The sequence below is a fragment of the Physeter macrocephalus genome, unplaced genomic scaffold, assembly GCF_002837175.3.
Source record: "Physeter macrocephalus isolate SW-GA unplaced genomic scaffold, ASM283717v5 random_701, whole genome shotgun sequence".
Classification (NCBI taxonomy): Eukaryota; Metazoa; Chordata; class Mammalia; order Artiodactyla; family Physeteridae; genus Physeter; species Physeter macrocephalus.
In genome coordinates, this window is record NW_021145799.1 from 26,046 (window position 1) to 50,000 (window position 23,955).

The window sequence follows — 23,955 nt, forward strand, 5'->3', positions numbered from 1 at the left end:
AAAAATTAAATAAATATTTTAAAAAAAAAAAAAAAAAAGAGGAGGATGCACACACAAGAGACTGGGCCAGAACAGAAACCCCGGCTGCCCTGGGAATAAAGGGTCCAGGCTGGGGCCAGGGCAGCAGCACGAACGCCCCACCTCTGGCCTCGGTGGGACATTCCAAGAGGAGCAGGGGATGAGGATAACGCGTCCGCCTCACCATGCTCCCACGTCCCCGCGGCTGTCGGTGGTGTAATCGCTCAGACAGCCCAGCAACGTGCAGTAAACCTGGGCAACGTCCTCTCTGCACACAACCTCATCTGGAGTCCCTTCTGCTTGCACACCGACAGTCTGGCAAATCCTGAAATTAAGAACATGGGAAACAAAGCTAATGTCTGCGAATCCCATGCAAGCTCTCCTGTCTCTCTCATCATTTTGGCCTGATGTGTCTTTCCCGACAGGATGACCTCTGAACAGACCCATAACTCGGAGGCAGACTCAGATCCCCAAGTTCCTCCCGCACTGACGTAATGCTGAGTGACGCTCTTCTCCAAACCACATTTCTAGTGTCTACAGTTGCGGGGTGCACGGGGTGGATGGGTGGGGGTGGGGGTCTGTGGCTGGTCCCTCCTACCCCACCATCCTACAGCAGGGGCTCCACCCGGGCTCGTGGGGAGAGAAAGGGCGGCCCCTCCCGACGTGTGCGTGTGTGACTAGCGTCAGCGTTCCCTCCACATGGGCCACTCCCCGTCCTGGGGGCCGCGGTCTCGAGTGGAAAGCTCAGCCCCAGCCCCTGAGCAGGTCCAGTGTCCCCAGAGCACAGAGATAAGCACGCTATGGGTTTAATATTCATTATAATTATGACAAAACTGTAACGATCCTCTATGAGTTGAAATGTTCTTGGACAAGCCTCTGAAGAGAGAAGAAACTAGAAAATAAAAAATAACATTTGCCTCAAAGTAGATTCAGCCCCCAAGACTGGGCTTCTCACACAAAGTGCCGTGAACATCCCTTCACGCTCGGTCGCTGGCTTCCGAGAGAACAGCGACTCTGGGGAGGAAAACCTGCGGGGCTCACCTAGCGATTGCCTTCAAAGCATCCCGCCTGGACTCGGCAAAGCTCACGTCCTTGGGAGAAATGTGGGTAACAGCCCTCAAGCCTGCTAGGACCTGAAAAGCGATGACAAGTCATCAACAGAACCGTCAGCCTCAAGATGAATATAATTTTCATGCAAGTGGAGACCTGGCCTGGTGCCCTGCTGCTCCCAGAATGCAGCACAGAGCGGCCGGCGGCCGTCCGGGCGGGCCATGCGCCCCGAAGAACACACGGTGCGGGGAGAGGGGGTTGCCTCCAACCCTTACCACTGCTGGGCTCCCACCCCCACCCCACGCCCTGGCGCCCAGACGGCCTCTGCAGATCTGCCTCCTCCTCTGGGGCAAGACCCGGCACTCGCGGCCAGCATCCCCTTCTGCCCCCGGCTTGGAGCTGAAGCACAGGGCACACAAAGCACCTGGCTTCTCACATCTCCACCAGTTACTTCTCCAAGGGACAGTTCAGTTCTAAAAGCCAGGTGTTTCAAATAGATGAGCCCCAGAGCAGGCTTTGGATGGTCTGTCCCCACTCTCGGTACTTAAGTTGGTCTAGCGCCTCAGATCCTAAGGTGTCCCGGGCAAGGACAGGTGATACACGTGAGGCGCGTGTGTGCGCCAGGCACTTGGCAGCAGCAACATCTGGGAGGTGGGCTGGCAGGACCACGGCTGATGTCTGAGTTAAGGGAGAGGGGAGCGTAAGCGTAAGAGTTTGGTGGGTTGAGGCCAGGTGGGTCTCCAGGGTCTGACTCTGGCACCCACTCTCCCAGACCTCAGGACCCAAGTCAGGGTGTCAGGAGAGCTGACAGATCACCCCTGAAAGGAGACAGGCCAAGGACGGTGGAGCTCAAGGGAGAACGCCCCTGCCCCCGGCCATGCCAGAAACACAGGACCCAGTGCTGGGGAGAAAGGGCAGCTCGCCAGGGAGGAGTCCTGGGGTGGGAGACCCAGCGCCCTTCACCACGGCCACAGAGGAGGCCAGCATTTCCAGACAAGGCTGGAGACATTCGTTCTTAGCGCAGAAAACACTGGATGATGCACCGCAGACAAGTAAAGGCCAGGTGTGTTTCCGCGGAGGCCGCAGCTCCCTACCCAGCCTGGGAGTCAGCAATCCTGAGTCTCCTTCAGGCGAGAACATTAACCGGGCTCTCAAAGACCTCTTGCTGCCCCCGGGGCTCCCATCCCCTTTCTTGTGCACACACGTGCTGGCTTTCGGGAATTCCTTCCGCCCACAAACCCCGCGTGGGTCTCACGCGACACCCCGCCATGCTCAGGCCAGCCTCACCTGCCGGAGCCGGCCCTTCAGGACAAAGGCCGGCAGGGCGCCCAAGGCCAGGGCGAAGCCACAGCGAGCCATCTCCTCGGGGCTCTGAAGTTCGGTGAGATACTGCTTTACCAGCTCCTCTGAAAAGATGGAACCAGAAGGTGACCACTGTTGTCCATTATCCACAAGACACACTCTTCACATACGTTCCAGAACACAAGCAAACAGTGCTGAAGGAAGAAGGGAGGAGCTACTTAGGCTCCTAAAGTAGGTGTATTTTCAAAGTGGTGTAAATCAAAACAGATTGAGGAAAAGAGTACTTATTGGGTGGTTTTAAGGTTTTCGTAAGCATTTTAATGCATGATTTCACTCCTGGGAAAATAAAGCCAAGACCGTTTTAACAGTAGTCAACACAGTCAAATTTTCATTTTTTATTCACTGAGAACACAAATGCCTTCCTCAGAAATGAGGATACTTCCTCAAAGACTGAGAGCAAACGTGGTTCCAAGCTGGACCCCCAGGGCTCAGCCCTCGGACACAGCAGGGGTGCAGGGACTGCTCTGCACAAGACACCGAAGGCTGGTTGGGCAGAAACAGCCAGAGCAGTCAGCCAGGCTGAGTGAGAGCACAGGGCGGGGAAAACAGACCTTCCCACACGGGAAAAAGCCCGTCATGGGAACTGCAAGAGTACCTGGAACAGAGGTTGTGAGAGGGAGAGATGGGAAAGAGGGCCCTGAAAGTCCAGGGCGTGATTCAAGAATTCTAGGAAGTGAAGTGGAAAAACCAGATCTGTTCTCTGAAAACGCAGCTCAGAAACTCAAGAAAGGCCAGACACCCTTACTCTGTTACCTACCACAACCGAAGACATTCTTGTTATCACTGCTTACATTTCAACGAAGCATGACTTCTGTAATGTGAATGTGAAAACCTTACATCCTCATATATTAGGATGGGGAAAAAAAACTGCAAGTCCACTTGTACGTACACGAAGGTGATATCTTTGGTGGAACTTAAAACAACACACTTCGGCAGCAGCATGAAAATCCTTCTCTACAACTCACTTGAGTTTTAACAATAACATGTTAATTTCAGAATGTCATTTGTTTTTATAGTCAGAGTGACCTGACATGTTACCCTTTTCTTAGGCAAAAAGTAAAATATGACTTGATCATCCCAATTTAATATAAAGTAACATTACAGTAGTCCCTCAATATCCAAGGGGGACTGGTTCCAGAACTCCCCCGAGGAATCCAAAATCCACAGATGCTCAAGTCTCTTTTATAAAATGGCGCAGCGTTTGCATATAACCCACGCACACTTCCCATACGCCTTAAATCATCTTTGGTGATGTGTGATACTTAACACGATGCCAGTGCTGTGTCAATCGCTGTAAATATAATGTCAGTGTTATGCAAATAGGTGCCTACACAGAAAATTCAAATTTTACTTTTTGGAACTTTCTGGATGTGGAACCCGCAGATACAGAAGACCAACTGTGCATTCTGTCTCTTTACGTAAAATTGCCTACAGTAAAGGAACATGGTGTAACATCATTAATTTGGAAAGTCTGTCAGAAGATCAAATTACAAAATATTTTATTTTTGAAAAAATTCACAGAAAGTAGATTTAGACTATTGCACTCATGATTCTTCTACACTTACGATAATTTTTAAAGTGTTTTACTTTTGAAGTAACTGTAGTGCATGTTCTATAAAATGGTATAAAGGAAAGCTACAGGGCCACATAACATGTGAATATGGAGCTTCTTCATACAAAACTAACACTTTTGAACTAGACCCTACAAACAGGACCATGTGATGTGTGAGATAAACTCAGCTTAGAGGTGGTTCTGGAAAATCCAACTGATGTAATGACGGGTAGTGAGGCAGCTACACCGACACTGTTCCCATGAAGAGGAAAAGAGCAAAAGTATTAACACATGAAGGACACTTGCCAGAAAAGCGCTGCCATGGGTCATACAAAAATTCTAAAACACACTACAGTGAAATAGAAAAGTCAATGCAGTAATCACTAAATGAACAGACTCCAAGGAGAAAGCATGAAATCAGGAGGATGTGTCAGGACAGCAGAAGCAGACGACTCTGAGCTGACAGAGCCTGGGAAACGAGTGTGGAAAACAGTCACCCGATAATGAAGGACGGGCACCAAGGGACAGGATGGAAGAGCGGCCTCCACAGAGACAGGGAGCTCCACCATGGTAATGGGAGCCTCCAAAGCACAAAACGGGGGAAAGCTGACTTAAAAACAGAATTTAAGCCAACGCTGCTGAAATAAGTAAGAGTTGCTTCTACACGTAAAGTGGTAACATCCAGGAAAGTGGACCCTGCGTGGCCTGCAGAGAGCCCCTCTAGGCGCCAGGCGAGGGTGGGACGGGCTGAGGAGGAGGCGGTGTCTCCACGGCCTGGAGCCCGCTCTCCCCTGTCCCCCGCCCAGGCCCCATCCACACTGCAGCGGGAGGGGCACCCAGGGCACCGCCCACCACCCCAGCCGCGGAGGATGCGGCCCGCGTGCAGGCGCCCACTCACCCTGCGCGGTGGAGTCCGCCTCCCCAGAGTGGTACTCGCTGCACAGGGCGGCCAGGGCCGACACAGCCGCCTCCTGAAACGAAGCAGATGTGAGTGAGCGGCAGGCTCCCGGCCCAGGAGCAGCCGGGCAGCCCTGCGATCAGGCCAGTGACTCGGTTTGAAAGGCCCAGAGGCTGAATGACGTCATCCTTTCCAGTACATCTGCCGGTCGTCAGTCACATACGGTCGTAACTTTAATATTCTCTGCAACTAATACACTGAAGAGAAAACGATTATTTCCTCCATACAATGCAAATTCCATGTCTTCCAATGTGAACAGGTAACAATAAAACGTGGCATTTTATTCTTTCCCAGCAGAAGTAATGAAGGAAAAGTGTGGTAAACACCCAGAAGCAACGTGGCAAGGCCCCCAGGCAAGCCATGTACAGACCTCGTTTGGAGAGGAGTTGGGGTCCATGGGTGCTGGGAACAGGAGGGGCTGGACGAGGAGGAAGGGCCAATCTGAGGGTGGGGCAGCGAGAGGGACAAAGTGCAGGTGCGGGGCTCACACCACACGCGGGACCCTCGGCCCCTCCTGTTGCCTCCACGGTCACTCACCTAAGCCTTTCTCGATCATACAGACAGAAAGGGGCAAGTTCTGGGTTCATGTGCTCTTCCTGCTGCTCCCCCACACCAGGGAGCCCCGGCAGAGGTGCTGGGGGAGGGATGTCCTCATACAAATCAGAGGAGCAGACCAAACCATGATCACGGCTGCTATGAATCAACTATGAATATGTTTTTAAAAGGAAATTCTAAGGCACTGATTGTGAATAACTCAAATTCAACTAGTAAAACTGTACCTGGATTCTACAGAATGATAAAGTTACTTTAAAAAAGGGAGGGGGGCTGAAGATTTGTTCTATTAACCCAGCAGAAATGCTGAGACACACAGGAGGCCGGAGAACTGTAAGGGAGACCAATATGTACCTTCACTCCTTCATCCTCAATATCAAAGCCTACTCATTATCAATACCCAAGACTGTTATCTCTGCAAGGGGTTAGGGGTTGCAATGCTGCTACTAGTCCAAAGTTCACCTGTCCTGCGGCAGGACAGTAGTGGCCACTGGGACGGACACACACACACACACACACACACACGCACACACACACACACACACAAACACACACACACACACACACACACTCCTGCTTGCTCGAAATGACTAACGCTGACGTGCTGACATGATTCTGGATGCAGTTTGCTCATCAGTACATGAACGTCACAAACAGAGCTTCCATCCCTAAAATTCTACAACTCAATAGGACATAGAGTGTATAGGGAAAATGTTTATAAGGTAAATATAATTAATAAAGCCAGAAACAGTAATAAAAAGTTGAAATATTCTGGTAAATAATGGCTGCATTAGTTTTCTTGATCATAAATTACAAAGACAGTATCATCCAGAATTCCAAATGTAATTATGGCATTTATCAATCATGTTGGTCTAAAAAGGGACTCATAATGCACGCAGCCCTTTGAAACAGACACTAAAATAAGTAATTATTTCTACACAGTGCAACAGCCAGAAAGCCCTTGCTCCCCACACCTTTATCCGTTGTCGAGAGGGACTTGAAATGAGGTGAAGGTTTCTCAAGGTGTCGTTTATCAGCCACTGCCAACCATCTGTCAAAGAGACAAATTCATTGTTGGTAAAGAACATCTGTATGAAATTAAAAACAACAACACACAGATCTTCTTCTACCTCTCAAGTCAACGTAGATGGTGACCTTTGAGTGGAACCTGGAGGAAACCTAAGGTACACGTTCTCCAGATCGAGCAAAATTCTGAAGGCCCTCGCCCTCTCCACCTAAAGAGGGAAAAGTCTTTCCGCTGCTGAAATGTGAAAACTGTCATGTGCGGAAGTTTTTGTTCTTTTATCACACCTTCAAGTTTCAGGTGGTCTTTTCCTGTACCTCTCCCCCGAACAATCCCCCCAGACCCCCACCAATAAAAACCCAAACATTCAATTCAATTAGATCCAATACCTGGAAACGAACACTAAATCTATTCAATTTTTTTTTAAGTTACAGAACTTCTGAGGCTGCAGACCAAAGAGCCAGGACATCCCAGTGGTGGAGCTGACCCCGAGGCTTTTCTTACTGCCTTTCTGTGGCCAGGTGCCATGGAATGTGGAGAGGCTCCCAGACCCGCACAGGGGCCTGGCCGCCACCCCCAGGGAGAGCCGTGGCAACTGCTGGCCCTCCCCTCGTCCTGCGAGAGAGTGCCCCTCAGGCTTGCACCATCCATCTGGGAGAGGAACAGCCGAGAATGCCGGGGGCTGGGCACGGCCGTGACAGGCAGGGCCCCAGTCAGCAGCTCTGAGGAAGGAGCTTGACCCCTTGGAAGAGAAGGGAGAGTCTCTGTTTTTTGTGGGGAGAGTGTGGTGGACGCTCACTGTTTACAATGGGTTCTTACAGCAACTTCAAAACAAGGATTCTAACAGGATGGAACTTTCCCATCCACCCTAACAGGTTGGTCTTCACTTTTTAAGCTGAAGTAGTTCTGGAAGAAAAGGCCACAATGTGAATCCCTGGAGAAGAGAGGCACTTACCGATCACGGCGTCACCTCTGAAGGGCATTTTGGAAAGGGATAAGTTTTCTATTAAAATGCACACTAGGAAGAAAAAGGATGAACACAATGTCACTTCCCCATAAGTGCCCATCACAGCACCTACCCTGCTGCACCTGAGCCCAGAGCTGCAACACCAACCCCCCTCCCCACACCCCCGCCCCATGCCTTGGTGCTGGTGTCGGGAAGCAAGCCCCCAGAATGGCCTCAGCACCAGACCTGGCCCAGGCTCAGGGGCAGCTCCAAAGCCCACGAGGAGCAGCCTCAAGCGGGCGCCCTCAGGGAGCCCCACCCAGTCGAGGGAGTGCCATGTGGAGGCTGCAGGTCTGACCCCCATACGAGTCCCCAAGGATGACTCAATGCAGAGGACTTGGCTGCTGGGCCATCGACACCCACAGGTTACCAGGAGCTGTGGCTGAACAGCAGGCACCTGCCCAGTGAGGACCACAGAGAAGCAGCTTCTCCTGGAGCACGGGGGCTCCAAAGACAAAGGAGATGCCCCGTTCTCAGGTCAGCACCAGGGTCAGAGGAGGTAACATTTATCTTCCCCATAGGGTGGTCCCCAGATGAGCTGCGGTACTCAAAGCTCTGGTAAATTCCCCACCTCTATGAATAACGTAGTGTCCGTGTTTGTAACTGAACTACCACATCCGTGGGTGGGAAATGGCCAGTACAGCTACTGACTGGCCACGACTGCAAGGATGCCTGAGCTTCCGTCTGGCGGCCTCACCGTGATGGTCCCGCCACCAAGGGGGCTCCCCGATGGGGACCACTGCAGTGACGACCTGCCCGACGCCCCGCCCGGCACCCGCCGACAGGCCGTGTGCCCCGGCCCGTCGTGACCGCACAACTCCTCGCGCTGCCCACTCAGGACACAACCGGAGGGGCGGCCTCTGCACTCCCACCTTTGTCACTAAAACAGAAACAGCAGAGTGGTTTCTTCCTACTGAGTAAGTAATTTGCATTTGCTGAAAAAAATCTAACACTACAGAAAAATAAAATAGAAAACTACCATTGACATTGTGGGGGCCATGCATTTTGGGGGTCCCCCCATGGACCCTCACAGGCTGAGAGGGCACAGGCACACCTCCCTGTCGGCTCTGTGCCCCCACTCCTTCTTTGTCACCGAGCTCCCACCTGACCCTGAGACTAAGCTGAGCTGGAGCATGGCTGCCGCACCTCCCTCCATGCTCAGAGGGTCACAGATCACTGACACCCCACACGGCCAGGCTGGGCTGGGTGACGCTGCAGCAACAAAGCCTCAAGCTCAGCGTCCACGGCAACAAAGGCTCCCCCTGTTCACGCTGTACATCTGTCACGCATCAACAGGGGTGCCCGTCACTGTCACCCAGGGACCCCAGTGACAGGTGGCGGCCGTCATCTGAAATGCTGCTAGGCTAATGAGGAAGCCAGCTCTGCAGAGTCTGCGTGAGCATGGAAGGCTCCGGACAGAGTGACACCATCCCTCCTCCTCACAGCTCCTGACTCACACTATCTGTGACCACAAACGGGGCCCTGCCCAGCACGAGGGGGCCCAGGGGCCAGAGGCGGGAGGTTCCAGCAGAATCAGGACGGACACAGGCCCTTGCACACGGCTCCTGCCACCAAACTGCTCTTTTTCTCTAACAACATAACCAACCGCTGGAGAGCCCACGCTCTTTAGTAGACAGGTAACATCCCACACTACGGCTGTGAAACAATTTATTCAGTATTTCCTGATGGGCTAAGCTCTTTTTCCAGTTTTTGTCACTTCAAACAAGGTGGCCACACACACCCCCGTCGGCACACAGACTGCCTGTCTGCCCATCAAGTTGCCCGTCACCCTTACACGTTTTTTGGGTGCAGAGTCCCAGGAGTGGCCCTGCAGGGCAGAAGACTGCACATTTCTAATCATAAGAGACACCGCCCACAGCAGCCTGAAAAGACTGTAACAAGGCACACTCCAGAGCGAGAACCCTGTCGGCAGGAGGGCCACCAAGCTCTGACGTAGCCAACGTGATCGAGGAGACACTTCCTCCTCGTGGAGCTAATCAGCATCTCCCCAGCGACCAGACGAGGCTGGGCACCCATCACCAACTCAGAGCCCACCTGGGTCTACACTCAGGTGAAGTGTCCACTTACCTGCATGGCCCAATTCTCAGCTGGATTGCTTATCTTCTACTGGCAATTTTTAAAGTCTTTGCAGCCTATAAATAACTTCACCTTTCAACTGCTGTACACGTATTACCTCTAAATCTATGTTTTGTCTACTAATTTTATACATGGTCTACTCCGCCATACAAAAGCTTTTAATATTCATTTAAACAAACTATTTTCTGTTGCTCTTTTCTAGCTGCAGTACTGTTAATTCTGTTAGGTGGTTATGTGCCAAGAGCCAAAACCAAAACGAAACAGATTTAAAAAACAAAAAAAAGTGTTCACCAGTTAGAACTAACCAGTACAGTGTTACTACAACAGAGTGTCTGCATCTGCTTTATAATTCTGGGGTTGGGACTGGTAGGAATATGCTGAGGGAACAGATAAAACAAGAGGAGCAAATATTGATGCTCACTGAAGCTGGGGGCCCGATACATGGGACCCATTACTCTATTTCTCTTTGCTTTGTGTAGATTTGAAAACTTCCAAATTAGGAAGTTTTTTTAGGGACCAACGTGATCCTCTAATGTCTCCTAAAATTTCTTTAAAGTTTTTTAAATTATATTTTTTTAGACTGCAGTTTTTAGTTAATCAGTTAAGTTTCTGTTAATTAGAAGTTTAGTTTTATATATGTGTGCAGTAGGGACACAGTTTTGTTTTCTTCCACATGGCCCCTTGTGACATCATCATCCACTCAATAAACCGCCCTCTTCACCGAGGCTGGAAACACGTATTCTTTGTCACACGTCACATCCCACATAGGCTTTTACTTCCAATTCTCTCTTCTATTTTGCCAATCTATTCGCCTGCTCCCAAGAAATGCCATTCTGCTTTGAACAGAGCAGTTCACAGGACATCTTAAGGACTGGAGAATCCAAGCCTCATTATTATTAAAAATAATTTTCTTGGATATTCTCCCTGCATATGAACTTTAAATGTATTTTACCAAGTTAAAAAAAAAAAGAAAAAAACAGCACATGAGAAGATGTCCAGCATCACCACCCGGGAAGAAAATGAAATTAAACCCACAATGAAATATCACCGCAAGCCTACTAGGACCGCCAAGGTTAAAAACAGTGACAATACCGAGTGCTGGTGACAACGTGGAGAAATTGGAACTCTCTCACACATCGCTGGTGGGAACGTAAAATGATGCAGACACTCTGGAAAGAGTCTGGCAGTCTCTCACAAAAGGAAACATATACTTAACCATATGACTCAGCAGTGAAACTCTTGGGCATTTATCCCCGAGAAATGAAAGTTATGTTCACACAAAAACCTGTATGCAAATGTTCTTGGCAGCCTTATTCATAGTAGCAAACGCTGGAATCGGCCCAAATGTCCTTTCACGGGCAAAGGGTTAAAACAAACTCTGATGTAACCAGACAAGGAGACAAGAAAGACAACCTATGAGCACACGAACTGTCTGCATGGGTCTCAGGGCCATTATGCTTATGGACGAAGTCAGCCTCCAAAAGGGGACACCATGAGACTCCATCTACACAACGTGCTCGAAACGGCAAAGTACAGGGGCAAGCAGAGATCAGTGGCTGCCCGGGGGACAGGGAGGGCGCAAAGCAGGGGCAGCAGGAGGCCACGCAGGGGGCAGTCCTGCACCCCCACCGGTGCTGGCTGGACTCCTGTGAGCGCAGCTGCAGAAACCCAGACGCACATGAAAACTGAAAGCTGAGCGGGGTCTTTTGTCTGTTTAGCGGGGAGGACGCCAACGTTGACTTCATGGCTTTGACGTGATACCCTAAGATGCTGTCACTGGGGGAGGCTGGTGAAAGCAGCAAAGAGCTCTATGTACCGACTTTATAACTTCCTGTGAGTTGACAATTATTTCAAAATAAAAGGTTAAAAAGACGAACATACTAGGTAATACAGACCACCCCACAGCTAAGACATTTTTAAAACACTGGACAAAATTAAAATCAAACAGTAAGTGCTCGGAGTCACTGCTGAGCCAGCAAGGGAGGGAAGGCCCAGCGAGGAGAGCAGCTTCTCCTTGACCTGCATCGGGGGGTCCGGAGGAGGCACTTAAATCCAGGAAGACGACCGCGGCGTCTAGGAGCCTCAAAGGGGTGGTGGTGGTACACACCTGGGAGTCCAGGGCTTCTAGGGGGGTTTGAATCCAAAGAACCACACCCTAGAAGTAAGTGTAAAGTTTGGGTCGGCTCGCTGAAGCCCAGCACTGAATCCCCCACGTCTGGCCAGAAGCAAAGGTAGAGGCTCTCTGGGAGAGGAGACGTTTCTAGGCCTCAAAGTACTGCTGTAATTTTTCATACCCAACATCCAGGCCTTTACAAACAGAACCACAGAAGGACGAGATGATGGTATTTTTTAGAGACAGATTATAAACTGCGCTTATCGTGTTCAAAGAGGTGAAAGAAATGACTGAAAACCATGACAAGGATACAGAAACTATGAAAGATAAATAGAAATTATGAAAGACAGACACACAAGAATTAAGAATTCAACAGATGGGTTCAACAGCCAATAAGACACAGCAGAGGATGTGCGGGGAGTGGCCACTCAGCCTCAAATCTTCCCAGCGCCGTCCCCAAGAAGTAACGAGAGGTGGCCAGTCCCTGATCCTCCCTTTCCGTCTGTCTGCTGGGCTGGCGGCACACTCTGGGAAGCACGCAGCAGCGGCCCAGGAACGGCTCAGGGGTGCACATCCTTTCCAGCACTCGCTCCCTGCCCTAAGAAGGCAGTTCTCCCGAGCTCTGACGGTGTTTGTGACGGGTGGCGGGGCGACGCAGCCACAGCAGTCACTCTGCAGCCGTGAGCAGCTCACCCAGCTGGCGTGGGAGGCTACGTGCAACATGACCCCAACTTCCTGAGACATGAACTGATAAGGAAGGAACAACCACCTTGAAGGAATCCCTGAAACAGTGGCTGTCCCCAGCTGCTGGGATGACAGGTGATCTTTTTATTTCCTCTTCACTGTGAGCGATGGTTTCTGTGCAGTCACTGCTTCAATACAAAAACAGACGCCCTGCACCCCACCCCAGGCCAAGCCAAGCCCCTAAACCCAGAAACGGTTTGCAGATCACGAGCTGTCGCTGACATGCAGGGGAGCGACTCAGAGTCTGAGCGTCAGCCGGCAGAGAGCAGCTCTTGCTTCCAGAGTCCATGCCCCAAGCGACACCCGTCAAACCCATGAGAACACTGAGCTGACACGGAGGAAACGAACCTCCCAGCAGAGAGGTCCCCGAGGGCAGGCAGGAGGCGAGAGACGCGGGGCCTCAGGCGGGTCCCTCCGGGTCGGGTCGGTGTGGTGGCCAGAACACCAGGAGGTCAGCTGGCCCCGTGCACCAGGCTCGGGCCTTCCCGTCCACTCACGCCCCAGACCTCCACAAGGCACGCATGTGGTCGGGGGCTCACACGGGGCTTCCTGCACAGAGTCACCAGCAGGCCGTCCGTAAACAAGGTCCTTGAGACTGGCCAGTTCCACTAGGAATCACCTCGGGAACTGAAATCAGGCTTTCCTAGTGCCGTTTTGTGGACTGTCCAACATGTCTGTGCTTCCCTCCTCACATTCATAAAGAGAATCACCAAAAGCAAACTGCATCCCTTGAAGACACCTTAGGGAAGCCTGTGCCTTACTCGACGGTAATGAACCGGGACACGAGGCCTGCAGAATCGAGCATCTGGACGGCTTTTAGAAGGGACCTCTGTTCAGCTCCCCTCCCACTGCCTCCGCACCCGAGGTGGCCTTGGCTCTGACCTCTGTGGGTCCAGGAGGGCAGCCCCAGCCGAGATGCTCACAACCTGGGCAGAGCACAGTCAGTCCTCAAGCTCGTTGACTCAGCCAACCCCTGCTCTCCTGAGATGTCTGGCTTCCTGTGAAGTCGTTCCGGCTTCGTTTCCCCTTCTTGCTGAGGGGCCCCGTCGTCCGTGCCGCTGCAGTCACCCTGCATCCCTGGCTTGCCCCTCGAAGGTGTGTGCGCCCCCACACAGACGCACCCACGTGGCCCTGGTCGGGCCTCTCGTGCTCTGGGCCCAGAAGCACCGCTCCTGTCCGCCATCAAGTCGCAAATACCGGTCGGTCCCCAGCGGCAGAGACAAGGAGCCTGTGCACGGTGGAATGGCCTGTTAATGACTGCTTCTCACGCTGCTGCTAGGAGCCCAGGACTTCTTCCCACAACCAGGTGGGAATGCATCTCCTGTGTGGTCTGACTCAGACATGTGGAGCAGTCCCGGGCAGACAGTGCGCTGCCAGGCCACGGTACGGTCAGGAGCTCTGTGACAGCTGTGGCTGGGGGAGACCCTGCCCACACGCCCTCACTGCACCCTTGGCTCCCGTGCTCGGTCCTACCCAGGCCTCACCCCACACACGCCCTGCCCCCTGCCAAAGGAACTACCTGGCCACCCAGAGGCCCAGCACTCTCCAGCTTGGTGGCCAGTCTGAACCCCAACACCCTCCCACCGGCCAGGGCCATCCCTTCCCCTGGGACTCCACTTGCCACGCCACTCCTCCTTGGACGGAGGTGTGACGTGCCAGACCTGCATGAAGTCACCGTGGCCACTGGGCCCTGAATATGCACAGGCTGGGCACGAAGATCAGAGCAGGAGCTCCGGGTGCTGGGGGGCCGTGGGGAGGGCCTTGCAGCTGGGTTGCAGCAGAGCCTGGCCAGGCACCACCTTCCTGGCCTGCAGACCAGCCGAGGTCTGAGTACAGGGAGTGTCCGGAAGCTCAGCAAGGCTGTCTCTGCAGCGCCTCCAAGGATCTGCACACTACCTCTCCTCCTAACAAAACTGAGAATCCCAGTCAAGCAAGGACTGGGCCAGAAGAAGAAAGCCAGCAGTTCTTTGGGAGGAAGAGGATTTGGGACAACTGAGAGCAGTAAGGGACCCTGTAATCCCCTTCCCAGGGACAAGTGGATACTGGCAGACATGAACTCTTGGAGGGGCAGAGGGGAAAGGCAGGGGCGCACGGGAAGAAGATCAAAAAGGAACAGTGGGAACTGGCAGGGTGGAATGCTCCGGAAGGGGACAAGAGTCTCAGGACGGAAACTAACAACCACATGCACCAAAGGGTCCAGAAGATAAGGCCAGGGGACTACGCCAAGCACTCGAGAGCTCAGGCTGACCCCAACACATGACTTCAGCCTGGCGGGAGGGGGACAGGCAGGCGCAGTTAGGACTGCAGATGCTGCCCCACCCGCCCTCTGGCGTGCTGACCAGCCCGCGTCCCTGGCCGAGCAGACGTGTTCTGTGGTCGCCCCCTGCAACCCCAGAACGCTGAAGGCACGTCTGTCACATCGACACCAATTGACCCCCACCCGCCCTCCCCCTCCCTGGGTGAGGGGCTCTCCTGGACCCTGGCCCAGCATGGGGCCAGGACTGACCCGGCGCCTGATTAAGCACAGAGTCCTGGGTTTTCTAGTAGGTTTAGCTGAAAAGGCTTCAAGAAATCTAGATATTTACATGTTGGCATCTCTTGAGTTCCCTGCAAACATTTAAATATAATCTTAAAAACTGTTCTTTGCTCTACAGTTACATTTAAATATTGTACTGAAGAGGGAAAGATGGCAACATTCGACATCCCTAATTTTATCATCCCCTTCCCACCCGCCCCACCCCAGCCGCCAGCAGCCCCGTGGCTACTAAAATATATCAAAACCCACAGAAGCTGAAAATTAGAGCCTCGAGTGAACACACACACACAGGAGAAGCAGTGGGCTGGGCAGGCAGCCCCGGGGTTACCGTGTGCAGGCCAGGTACACCGCCACGGTAATTCTGGCCAGAAAAACACCCCGCCACTTGTCACTGCAAAGGGGCCCATCAGGGAACTTCCCAGTGTTGAAAGCAATGTAGTAAATGCCCTTAGGACTTTTTGTCTTCCCTCAATGGTGGGAAAAAAGGAACACAACCCAAAATCTGCAGCCTCCGTGGCTCAGACCTACCTGCATGTCTCATGAGTTCTCCTCCCAGACCCCTGAAAAGTAATGAAAACATTCAAGGTTAAATCTCCTGTTACACAAAACAACATAAAATATCCTCACCAAGAAACAAATGTAACTTCAGGCTCCAAAAAGTATTATGATGTTAAATAGTTGCATTTGTTGTTGGAAGTATGAACTACTTTTTATGAAAATATGTGCTGTGACCGCCTTCTAGATGATTTTCATTTTTTACTGGAGACTCTAATCACTGGTACTAATCACATCACACAATCACATATAACAAATCCCAAATACTGTTCACCTCTTACTTTGTAAAAACTAAAGGAACTTAAGGCACTAGAAAGATATCATCATCCAGCAGGACTGGGGAGAGGAAATGCTGCCCGTCTGGACCCTGACTGACCCCGGACGCTGACAACAGGAAACTGGTGGACGTGAATCCAAGAAACACTCCAGGGAGAAGGTAGGAAATTTATGAGACTGCCTCCTGGCCCAGGTAGAGGAACCGGATTCGAGTTTGCCCTCCTGCCTTAAATAAATAGAAAACTGGATGAAATAAACAAAGGTTCAGATGCCGGAAAAACAGAGGTCTTGGGAGGAGGGAGGGAGCAGCCAAGTCCCAGAGCCCAAGGCACAGTAGTGAAGCCCAGCGGAGCTGCCTGTCCCGCGGAGTCAAGAGGTTGAGCCGGAAGGTGGGGAGGCCGAGGCGGCCGAAATCTGAGGGGCTGGGGAGCAGCCCAGACAGCACCGACCGAGAGCTGCACATGCGAGAAAAGAAACTACCTGAGCCTGAGAGGAGAGAAATGCTCCTAAGGAGAAGGCAGGGCACTTTCAGGAACCCATACGGGCGGGAGGAAGCCCCCATGAGCCAGAACACAGGCCTGGTCATGCACGAGGCGTCAGCAGAACCCTCAGAAGGGCCGCCTCGGCAGCCAGTCAGACTGTTCTGGCCCCGTCAGGCCTTCAGAACATGGCTTGAAAGGATTCAACCGATCCCACCGACCAAACACCACCAAAAAGCAGCAGCCGGTGCCCAGCAACAAAAATACCACAAAGCCTGGCACCCAACAGAACTACCAGGAAAACACGACCCACAGCTCCAAGAAAACCAGTCCACACACCCAGACCCAGAAGTACCCAAGACGACGGAATGAACTCGCGGGGTCAGAACAGCTCTTAGTTTCTGCACATGTCCAAGGAGGGGAGGAGAGAGACTGAGGCATAAGGAAGACACGAATGGAACCTCAAGAAATAAAAAATACAGATCTGAAAATAAAAACTGCACTGAATGCAATCAGTGAAGACAGGAACAGAAAGCAAAATAATAGAAACAGAGGTTTAAAAAGATATTTATTGCTCAAAGACTAAGTGAATCATGTGAAAATGACAGAGGAGTTCATTTAAACAGGCTCCTGTGGGTCAAATACGGGACAGCTTGAGCAACAGAAAGAATAACAATGATGTTCCTGGGTTACAATGTACTGGGGGGCCGGGAGGACCCATGAGTCTACAGTGACACATTAGAAAGAGAGAGACCAGGGTGGGAGTGGGGAGGGACGCTGCTCTTGCCAGACAAATCGGAAAACGAAGGAGGGAATCAGCCAGGCCCCCTCTGGCAGGCCGCAGAGTGACGACTGATTCAGGCCAGGCAGGCAGGCACTGGACACCGGGGATCCACACATCTCGAAGCCACCCTCTCAGGTCAGCCACCAGCTGCAAGGGGACACACCTCGCTCACGGGCACTTCTGACCTTCTGGAGGTCATCCCTGAACCCACGGATCAACTCAGCATCTCTACTAGGGGACAAGTGCACTGGCACAGCCCCTTCACAGGCAACACCAGGGTCCACACCAGCCATACCAGCCACGCCAGCCATGCCATGGGTAAGCCAGGTCCAACCATCGGGGAACAACCCAGCAAACCCACAACGTGGAATGTACACAACACAACCGGCCTGAACTCTTAAAAAGAGACTGTATCATGAAAAACTAAAACGGAGGGGACTGAATAACACCAAACACAGTACATGAACTTGAGCAGGTCCTAGTTCAAAGGGGGAAAGGCTACGGAGAGCATTTGAAGATGACTTGAAGGAACCTGCGCTCACAAGTCACTGAGGTCACACCAACTCTCCTGGGTGTGGTGGGGACGCTGGTTGTACATGGTTACACAGGACAAAGTCTCTGCTCTTCCCTGATGCTTTCTCAAGTTTTAAAGAGGAAGCAACATGCCTGCAACTTACTTTCCATGAAGAGAAACGATACACATATAAAGAGAGAGACACACATACGCTAGCTGAGATAAAACAAACAGTCAAAATGTTATTAATAATGGGGGAAAGGTGAACAGGTATTCACTGCACTAATTTTATTTAGACCCATAATCCCTCAAGATAAAATGTTGGGGGTTAGAGAACATCAGTCCTTGCTATCTATGCCCTCTCCCAGGAGGACTTCTGAGCACAGTCTGCCAAAGAGAACACAGTTGCCAACGTCATTCAGATCGCTGAGAAAGCAAGGGGGGGCCCCAAAGAGACCAAGGGGACCGGGCACCGCTGGGGCCGCACGGCCACGGCTCCCAGGACACCGGGCGGCCTCCCACGGGCTGACTGCTTCACTCAGAGGGGCAGGAGCACACCCCCCAGGGGACCAGAGCATGGGGCTGGTGCAAATCCCACACGCACCTCGCATCTCCCTCCAAGATCAAGATCCACCTCCCTCGGCTATGTGAGCTGCCACTTCCACTTACCCACAGTTCACATTTAAGATTAAGACTTTCACGCTTCTGTTCTGCAAATGAAGGCCTGTCACCACTCCTGCAGGAGGGCTTGACACTGCCAGGTGACCTGCAGGGACCGGGAGGTGGCCATCACAAGCAATGAGGCTGCCATGAACTCAAGTGTCACGGGAAATTCAACGAGCGCTCCCCAGAGTGCTCCAGGCCTGCTGACGGGAAGCACTTGCTGGGTTTGAGAGCTCAGGCATTCCCAGTGAGGCAGGAGCACCAGGCGGCCTGGCCAGAGGTCCTCACCCTCCTGCTGCTCCCCAACAGGGAGTTTTCCTTCCAACCTGCTGGACACAGCGAGGGCTCAGGGCTCCCACCGCACGCAGAGGTCCTCCCAGCACAACCCCACACGGCCAGCCAGCACGGACCACCCCAGGGTGCCACGGGGCAACCCCGTCGGCTTGTCAGAACCTACGGGATGCTCCGACCCTTTTGCTGGTGCAGGGGGATCTGCAGGGCACGTGGGACACACTGCTCTAGCACTAGGCAGACCTAAGGGGTCCCTTCCAGGACAAAGGATTTATTTCCACAGCCAAGGCCGCTTCCTGGAGATGAGGGCCAAGGAAGGATGGGTCTGGCGCTTTGTCCCAGATGTGGGAGGTCACCTCCCAGGTCCTAGAAGGTTCTGCCTGACAGGATCCTCTGTTTACCTGGGCTGAAGGCCCTGCTGGAAGGTCTACGCTGGTGCCATCTATGGCGGGGCTTCAGGTCACAGGGAATCAGCTCAACCCAATGGAAACCCTGGACGCCAAGGCCCGGAGGCGGGGGGATGTGGGGGTGGTGGAGACCCTCCCTGGGTGGCAATAGCTGTGCATGTGTCACGAGTGGCCACAGGGAAGATTCAGTGTGACTCCACAGGGAAGGGACCCAAGAAGCTGGTGCCTGGTCTATCCTGGACTCTGTCCTGCGGGGCCTTTTATGTTGCTGATTTTAATCTGTATCCTTTTGCTGCAATAAGCCATAACCACAAGCATAATGGCTCTGCTGAGTTCTGAGTCCTTCCACCAGCAAGCCACTGAGCCTGAAGGTGGTCTTGGGGACCCCCAAACTCACAATAAGAAAACAGTCCAAGGAAATAATGGGGCTAAGCTGGATCTACAAGGTCAGAAGGACTGGACACCTCGCATTCAAGCCCCAGCAAGAGCCTTCTGGACTGGTCCTGTGGGGCCATGTGACCCCCCCCACTTCTGTGGTCACTGCCAGGGCCTCTGGCCAAGACCTGTGTGGGAGTCACACTTCGTGAACAAACACTGCTGAGGCACCCAGGCCCGTCCCACCCAGAGGGCCTCTGTTGCACCAGAGGCCACGTGCATTATCTTCCTACACTGGACTCACTGAAGGGGGTTATTTTCTATTTATTTTTGAGATTTATCAGTAGAAAAGAAAATTCAAAGGCAAAGAGCAGATGTGCCTTTGGAATTTGGAAGATGCTAACGGATTTCATCAGAAGCCTTCAGCTCCAAGGAAAGCCTCACACAACATAAGCACAATGGCCCTGGGGCTGTCGGTGGCCCTCCACACACAGCTCACTGCCTGCCTCATCCCTGGTTAGTCCCGTGGAGTTCAAGCCATTTCACCAGAAACAAATGAACATGTTTTTATGTAAAGGGAAGTGAGTCGCTCCTTTCTTTCTGTTAAAACAGATGAAAAGCAGCAGCATCAGTGGAACAGCCAAGAGCAGCCCACGGGCCTCCCCATGGGAACCCCCTCCAGGCCTCCATCCAGGAAGCAGGAACCGGGAGGCAGAGCCACGCCCATTGGTTCAGGTCTACACCAGGCTTCACCCACCCAGGAGGAGACTCACTCAGCAGAGTTTACCACCTACAGGATACCCCCAAGGGAAGGACAGTTAAACAGGGAATAGACACCACCAAAAAGCCCTGAGACCTCGGCCCGTCTCCACACCGACCACGGAGGCCACAGAGGCCACGGAGGGTCCTGACACAGACGCAGCCCGCATCCTGGAGGCGCTGCAGGATGCGGAGGAACCCACTCGCACCTACGCGCCCACCTGATCGCAAGGAGGTCTGAGAGGTGGCCAGGTCTGAGCATCAGTGAGCAGCCTGACCACGGGCAGACTTGTCCCGAAAAGGGTTCTGAAATAAGGCGGGGGACGCAGACTTAAAGAAGATCAGGTTTAAATTATAAGCACCGACTGAGACCAGATCCAGATCAGCAGAAGGTGACGGCAGCCAACCGTGAGGTCACCTAAGCAACCTCTGAGGGAAGCCCCCGTGTGGCCCCAGCCACCCTGGGCGGGGAGGTCACAGCAGGCCCCGGGCTGCCAGGAAAGCTGGAGGCAGGGAGAGCAGCCAAAATGAGAACACGTCAAACAAGAACAGGCTGACGTCCACTGCCCTGCACCGTTTTACATTAAAACACAAGAAAAACGAGATGCAAGCCAGACTGGGAGAAAATTCTGGCAAATCACCTGTCTACAAAGAGCTCGTGTCCAGAACATGACAAGAGTGCTGACAGCTTGGTAAGAAGACTACAGAGCATGAGATTTTTTTTATGAGCAAAAGATATGAACAGTCACTTCACAGAAGAGGGAGGACAGCCAGACCACACGGGAGGTGTCGAGGTCACCAGGCCCCAGGTATGCAAACTAAAGTGGTGATGAGCTACCCCACACCCAAGGATCAGCCCCAGCTTAAGGCTGCCCACGCCCAGCGTGGACGAGGACACCTTAGGCACACTGCACCGCGTGACCCAGCAACACGTCCCCACCAAGACTCATACACCAACGCTCACAAAAGCTTTATCCCGAAGAAGCCAAAAGCTGGGACAACCCAGACGCCCATCACCTGGAGAGCGGATAAACACACCAAGCTCACACGCCACCGACCACCACACAGCACTACAAAAGAACACACCACTGTACGCCAACCACACGGTGAATCTCAGAAATAGCACGCTCGGTGACCAAGACCAGACCCCAAGGCTCCACTGAACGGTTCTATCCGTGTGACACTCGGAGGGCAGACCACAACCACCAGGGCGGAGAGGACCCACTGCAAAGGGCAGAAGGCAGATCCAGGCGGTGCCGCTGTTGCAGGCGGACTGTCCACAGCCACCAGCCCCGTCAGACTCCACAGTCAAACGAGCAAGCTCCTCACCACGCCGTCAGTGAAGCTCAGAATCCAGCCAGGCCTCTCATGGCCCTTCACCCCCTCAAACAGGATAAGCACAGACAACCTGGCCAGGACCACTCGGGAGACACCCATGACTAGGGGCCCAGTATTTTCTTCACAAAACATAAAACTTCAGGTGTGTAAAGCTTACCTGTATAACTGACGATCATAAAGCTAAAAATAAAGAATTGAAAGTTACTTAGTTATTTAAATTACCAGGATTTAAAAAATAACACAGCAGGTATATAACAAGCATCAGAAGGATAACAAAAAGAAACACACGGGTGGGCGTTTCCCAGGAGGGGCTGATGGAGCCCCTCCACTCTCCAAGAGCACCTCACTAACAAGCCCCTCCCTCACTAAGACCCACCGTGCATTACCACATTTAATCCTCACAACAGCCCAGATCCCTCCTTCCCTCACCTGGAAGAGAAACCAAGGGTCAGAGAGGGGAGGAAGAGGGTTGCCAGCCAGTGAGGGGGGCCTGGATACCCGGACCTGCCCCCCCCGACAGCCCCTCAGGCAGTAAGCTAACCCTAACGGTCCCTCTCCTTGCAAGGAACTCAGAGAAGCAATTCACAGCATCACCACTACCTACCATCCCAGCCCCCACTCACTGAATGTTCACGCTGTGCCAGCAACTCCACTCAACTCTCCGATCCCAGCCCCCACTCACTGAATGTTCATGCTGTGCCAGCAACTCCACTCAACTCTCCGAACGCATTCTTTAATTCTCACAGAAACTCAAGCAAGTAGGTTCCACTATTACCCAGGCTCTACAGAAAAAGGAAGCCGAGGACGGGGGACGGTCCCCGCACTGAACCGCCTCCTGCGTCACACGGCGTCAGCCCGGCTTGACAGTGTCAGGTGAGCACCAGACTCCACTCTAAAGGTGAGAAATGCACCTAAACAGATGGTACGGTTTTGCCAAAATGGAAAAGAAAGTTAACGGCACCAACAGGATGAGGAGGGAAAGACGTCAAAATGGTGAATTATTACATAAAGAGCTAAATCTTAAAGAAAACAAAACTCTACTCAGAACAACAAACAGTAAAGCCGTTTAACATCTCAAGAGTGACTTCCAGGTTATCCTATAACATTAAGACCTACAGTTCATACTTCACCAATTTTGACTCACAGAAGCCTTTGAGAATCTCAAAAACCCAGAAAAATGCACACACCTCCTCCCCAGAGAAGTGCATACACAAACCCTGCGTGTGACCTCAGACTCGGGGTTCCCCCACCGTGGAGGCACAGCTGGGGGTGCAAGGCCTTCGTGCTTGTTCTGTGTGCCACTGCCCAGCCGCCCTTGCGTGAGGACACGCCCCGAGCGAGGAGGGTGGCCAGGCTGCACAGCAGGACTAGATGAAAGGCGGGTGCTCTGCAATGTCCAGCGGAGGACACCTGGCCACACAGAAGGGCCCGAGCTCCCCCCAAGGGTTTGCACCACAGCCCCAGGACTGACCCTCGGGGCTTCACTTGGGGCTGAGGAGCAGGGAGGGCTTGGGGGCAGGCAGGCCCCAGGTACCAGGAGACCTAGAAGAGGGGCGGCCCCAGAGGCTGCACACTGACCTGCTGGTGGATCTGCTTCAGGCCCTGCACCGCCTTCTCGTCTAGGAAGTCTGAGACGGGCCTGCGGGAGTTCAAACACAACGTGTGAGGTCCTGGGACAGCGTCAGGGAGACACGCATGCAGGCCTGGTGTCCCGCCAGCTCCCAGCCCGCAAGCACCTGCAGGGGCATCCCTGAAGGTACATCCACTCAAGGGCACAGACGGAAGACCTTCTCAGTCAGCGGTTAGCAGACAATAGAGACAGGGCTGTGATGAGGCGCCTGCTTGAGAGCGGGGACCCCATGTTCGGGAAGCATCTGCGGCCCCGGGACAGGGAGCAGCCCAGCTCCCAGGTGCCCCGTGACTTACTTTGGAAAAGAGTACAGCGGCTGAGGCTGCGGTCAGGGCCCTGCAGCCAGGGGCCTCACTGCCGCCCTGGACAGGCCTGCTCAGCACCCAGAAACCTGGATTTCGGGAGGGCTCTCCCCATTCCCTAACCGCCCAGACTGTTTGCACAAACCACGTGGCTTATGCTGAAACCTGATTTCTTCTGGAGTCTGGGATTTGGGTTCATGGCAGGTAGAGAACCCACACGGCCAGCCCCCAAAAAACCCCTGGGGGCCGGTCTCTCTGGCCTTCCCTGGGGGGACACATGTTGTCACACGCACTGCCAGGGGATTAGGTGAGTCCTGCACAGCTGCACCAGGAGAGGATTCCATAAACGCCAGGTCCTCGGCCAAGCCCACAGGTGCCATTTCACCCCCTCGCAGATGTCCTTCAAACGGACTGTGGGGAGAGGAGCAGGGTCAACTCGGACCTGCTATCGTTGTGTCCCAAGGAAATCACCTCGAAGGACAGGAAGCGACTTAAAATACAGTTTTCCCCAAGCTGGAGTCCAAGAACCACAGCACAGACATCACAGTGTGTTGTGAGCTTTTGCCTTTG

At 53.0% G+C, this 23,955-nt stretch overlaps 1 protein-coding gene across 3 annotated transcripts in view; it reads right to left on the reverse strand.

The window, feature by feature from the left end:
- Positions 1–23,230, reverse strand: part of LOC114485101 (tubulin-specific chaperone D-like) — a 43,655-nt gene extending 20,425 nt beyond the window's left edge. For 2 of the 3 annotated variants that reach the window (XM_028485672.1, XM_055083057.1), the window contains exons 1-10: positions 23,190–23,230; positions 23,032–23,092; positions 21,611–21,633; positions 15,541–15,572; positions 7,472–7,534; positions 6,467–6,543; positions 4,881–4,953; positions 2,356–2,474; positions 1,060–1,151; positions 203–343 (exon numbers count right to left, since the gene is read on the reverse strand). In XM_028485672.1, coding sequence (XP_028341473.1) covers positions 203–343; positions 1,060–1,151; positions 2,356–2,474; positions 4,881–4,953; positions 6,467–6,543; positions 7,472–7,534; positions 15,541–15,572; positions 21,611–21,633; positions 23,032–23,092; positions 23,190–23,215 — 707 coding nt within the window. In that variant the 5' untranslated portion in view covers positions 23,216–23,230. Of the gene's footprint in view, positions 1–202; positions 344–1,059; positions 1,152–2,355; positions 2,475–4,880; positions 4,954–6,466; positions 6,544–7,471; positions 7,535–15,540; positions 15,573–21,610; positions 21,634–21,839; positions 21,864–23,031; positions 23,093–23,189 lie in introns of those variants that run through there. The other variant, XM_055083058.1, reaches the window with a different exon arrangement.
- Between the last annotated feature and the right edge of the window lie 725 nt (positions 23,231–23,955).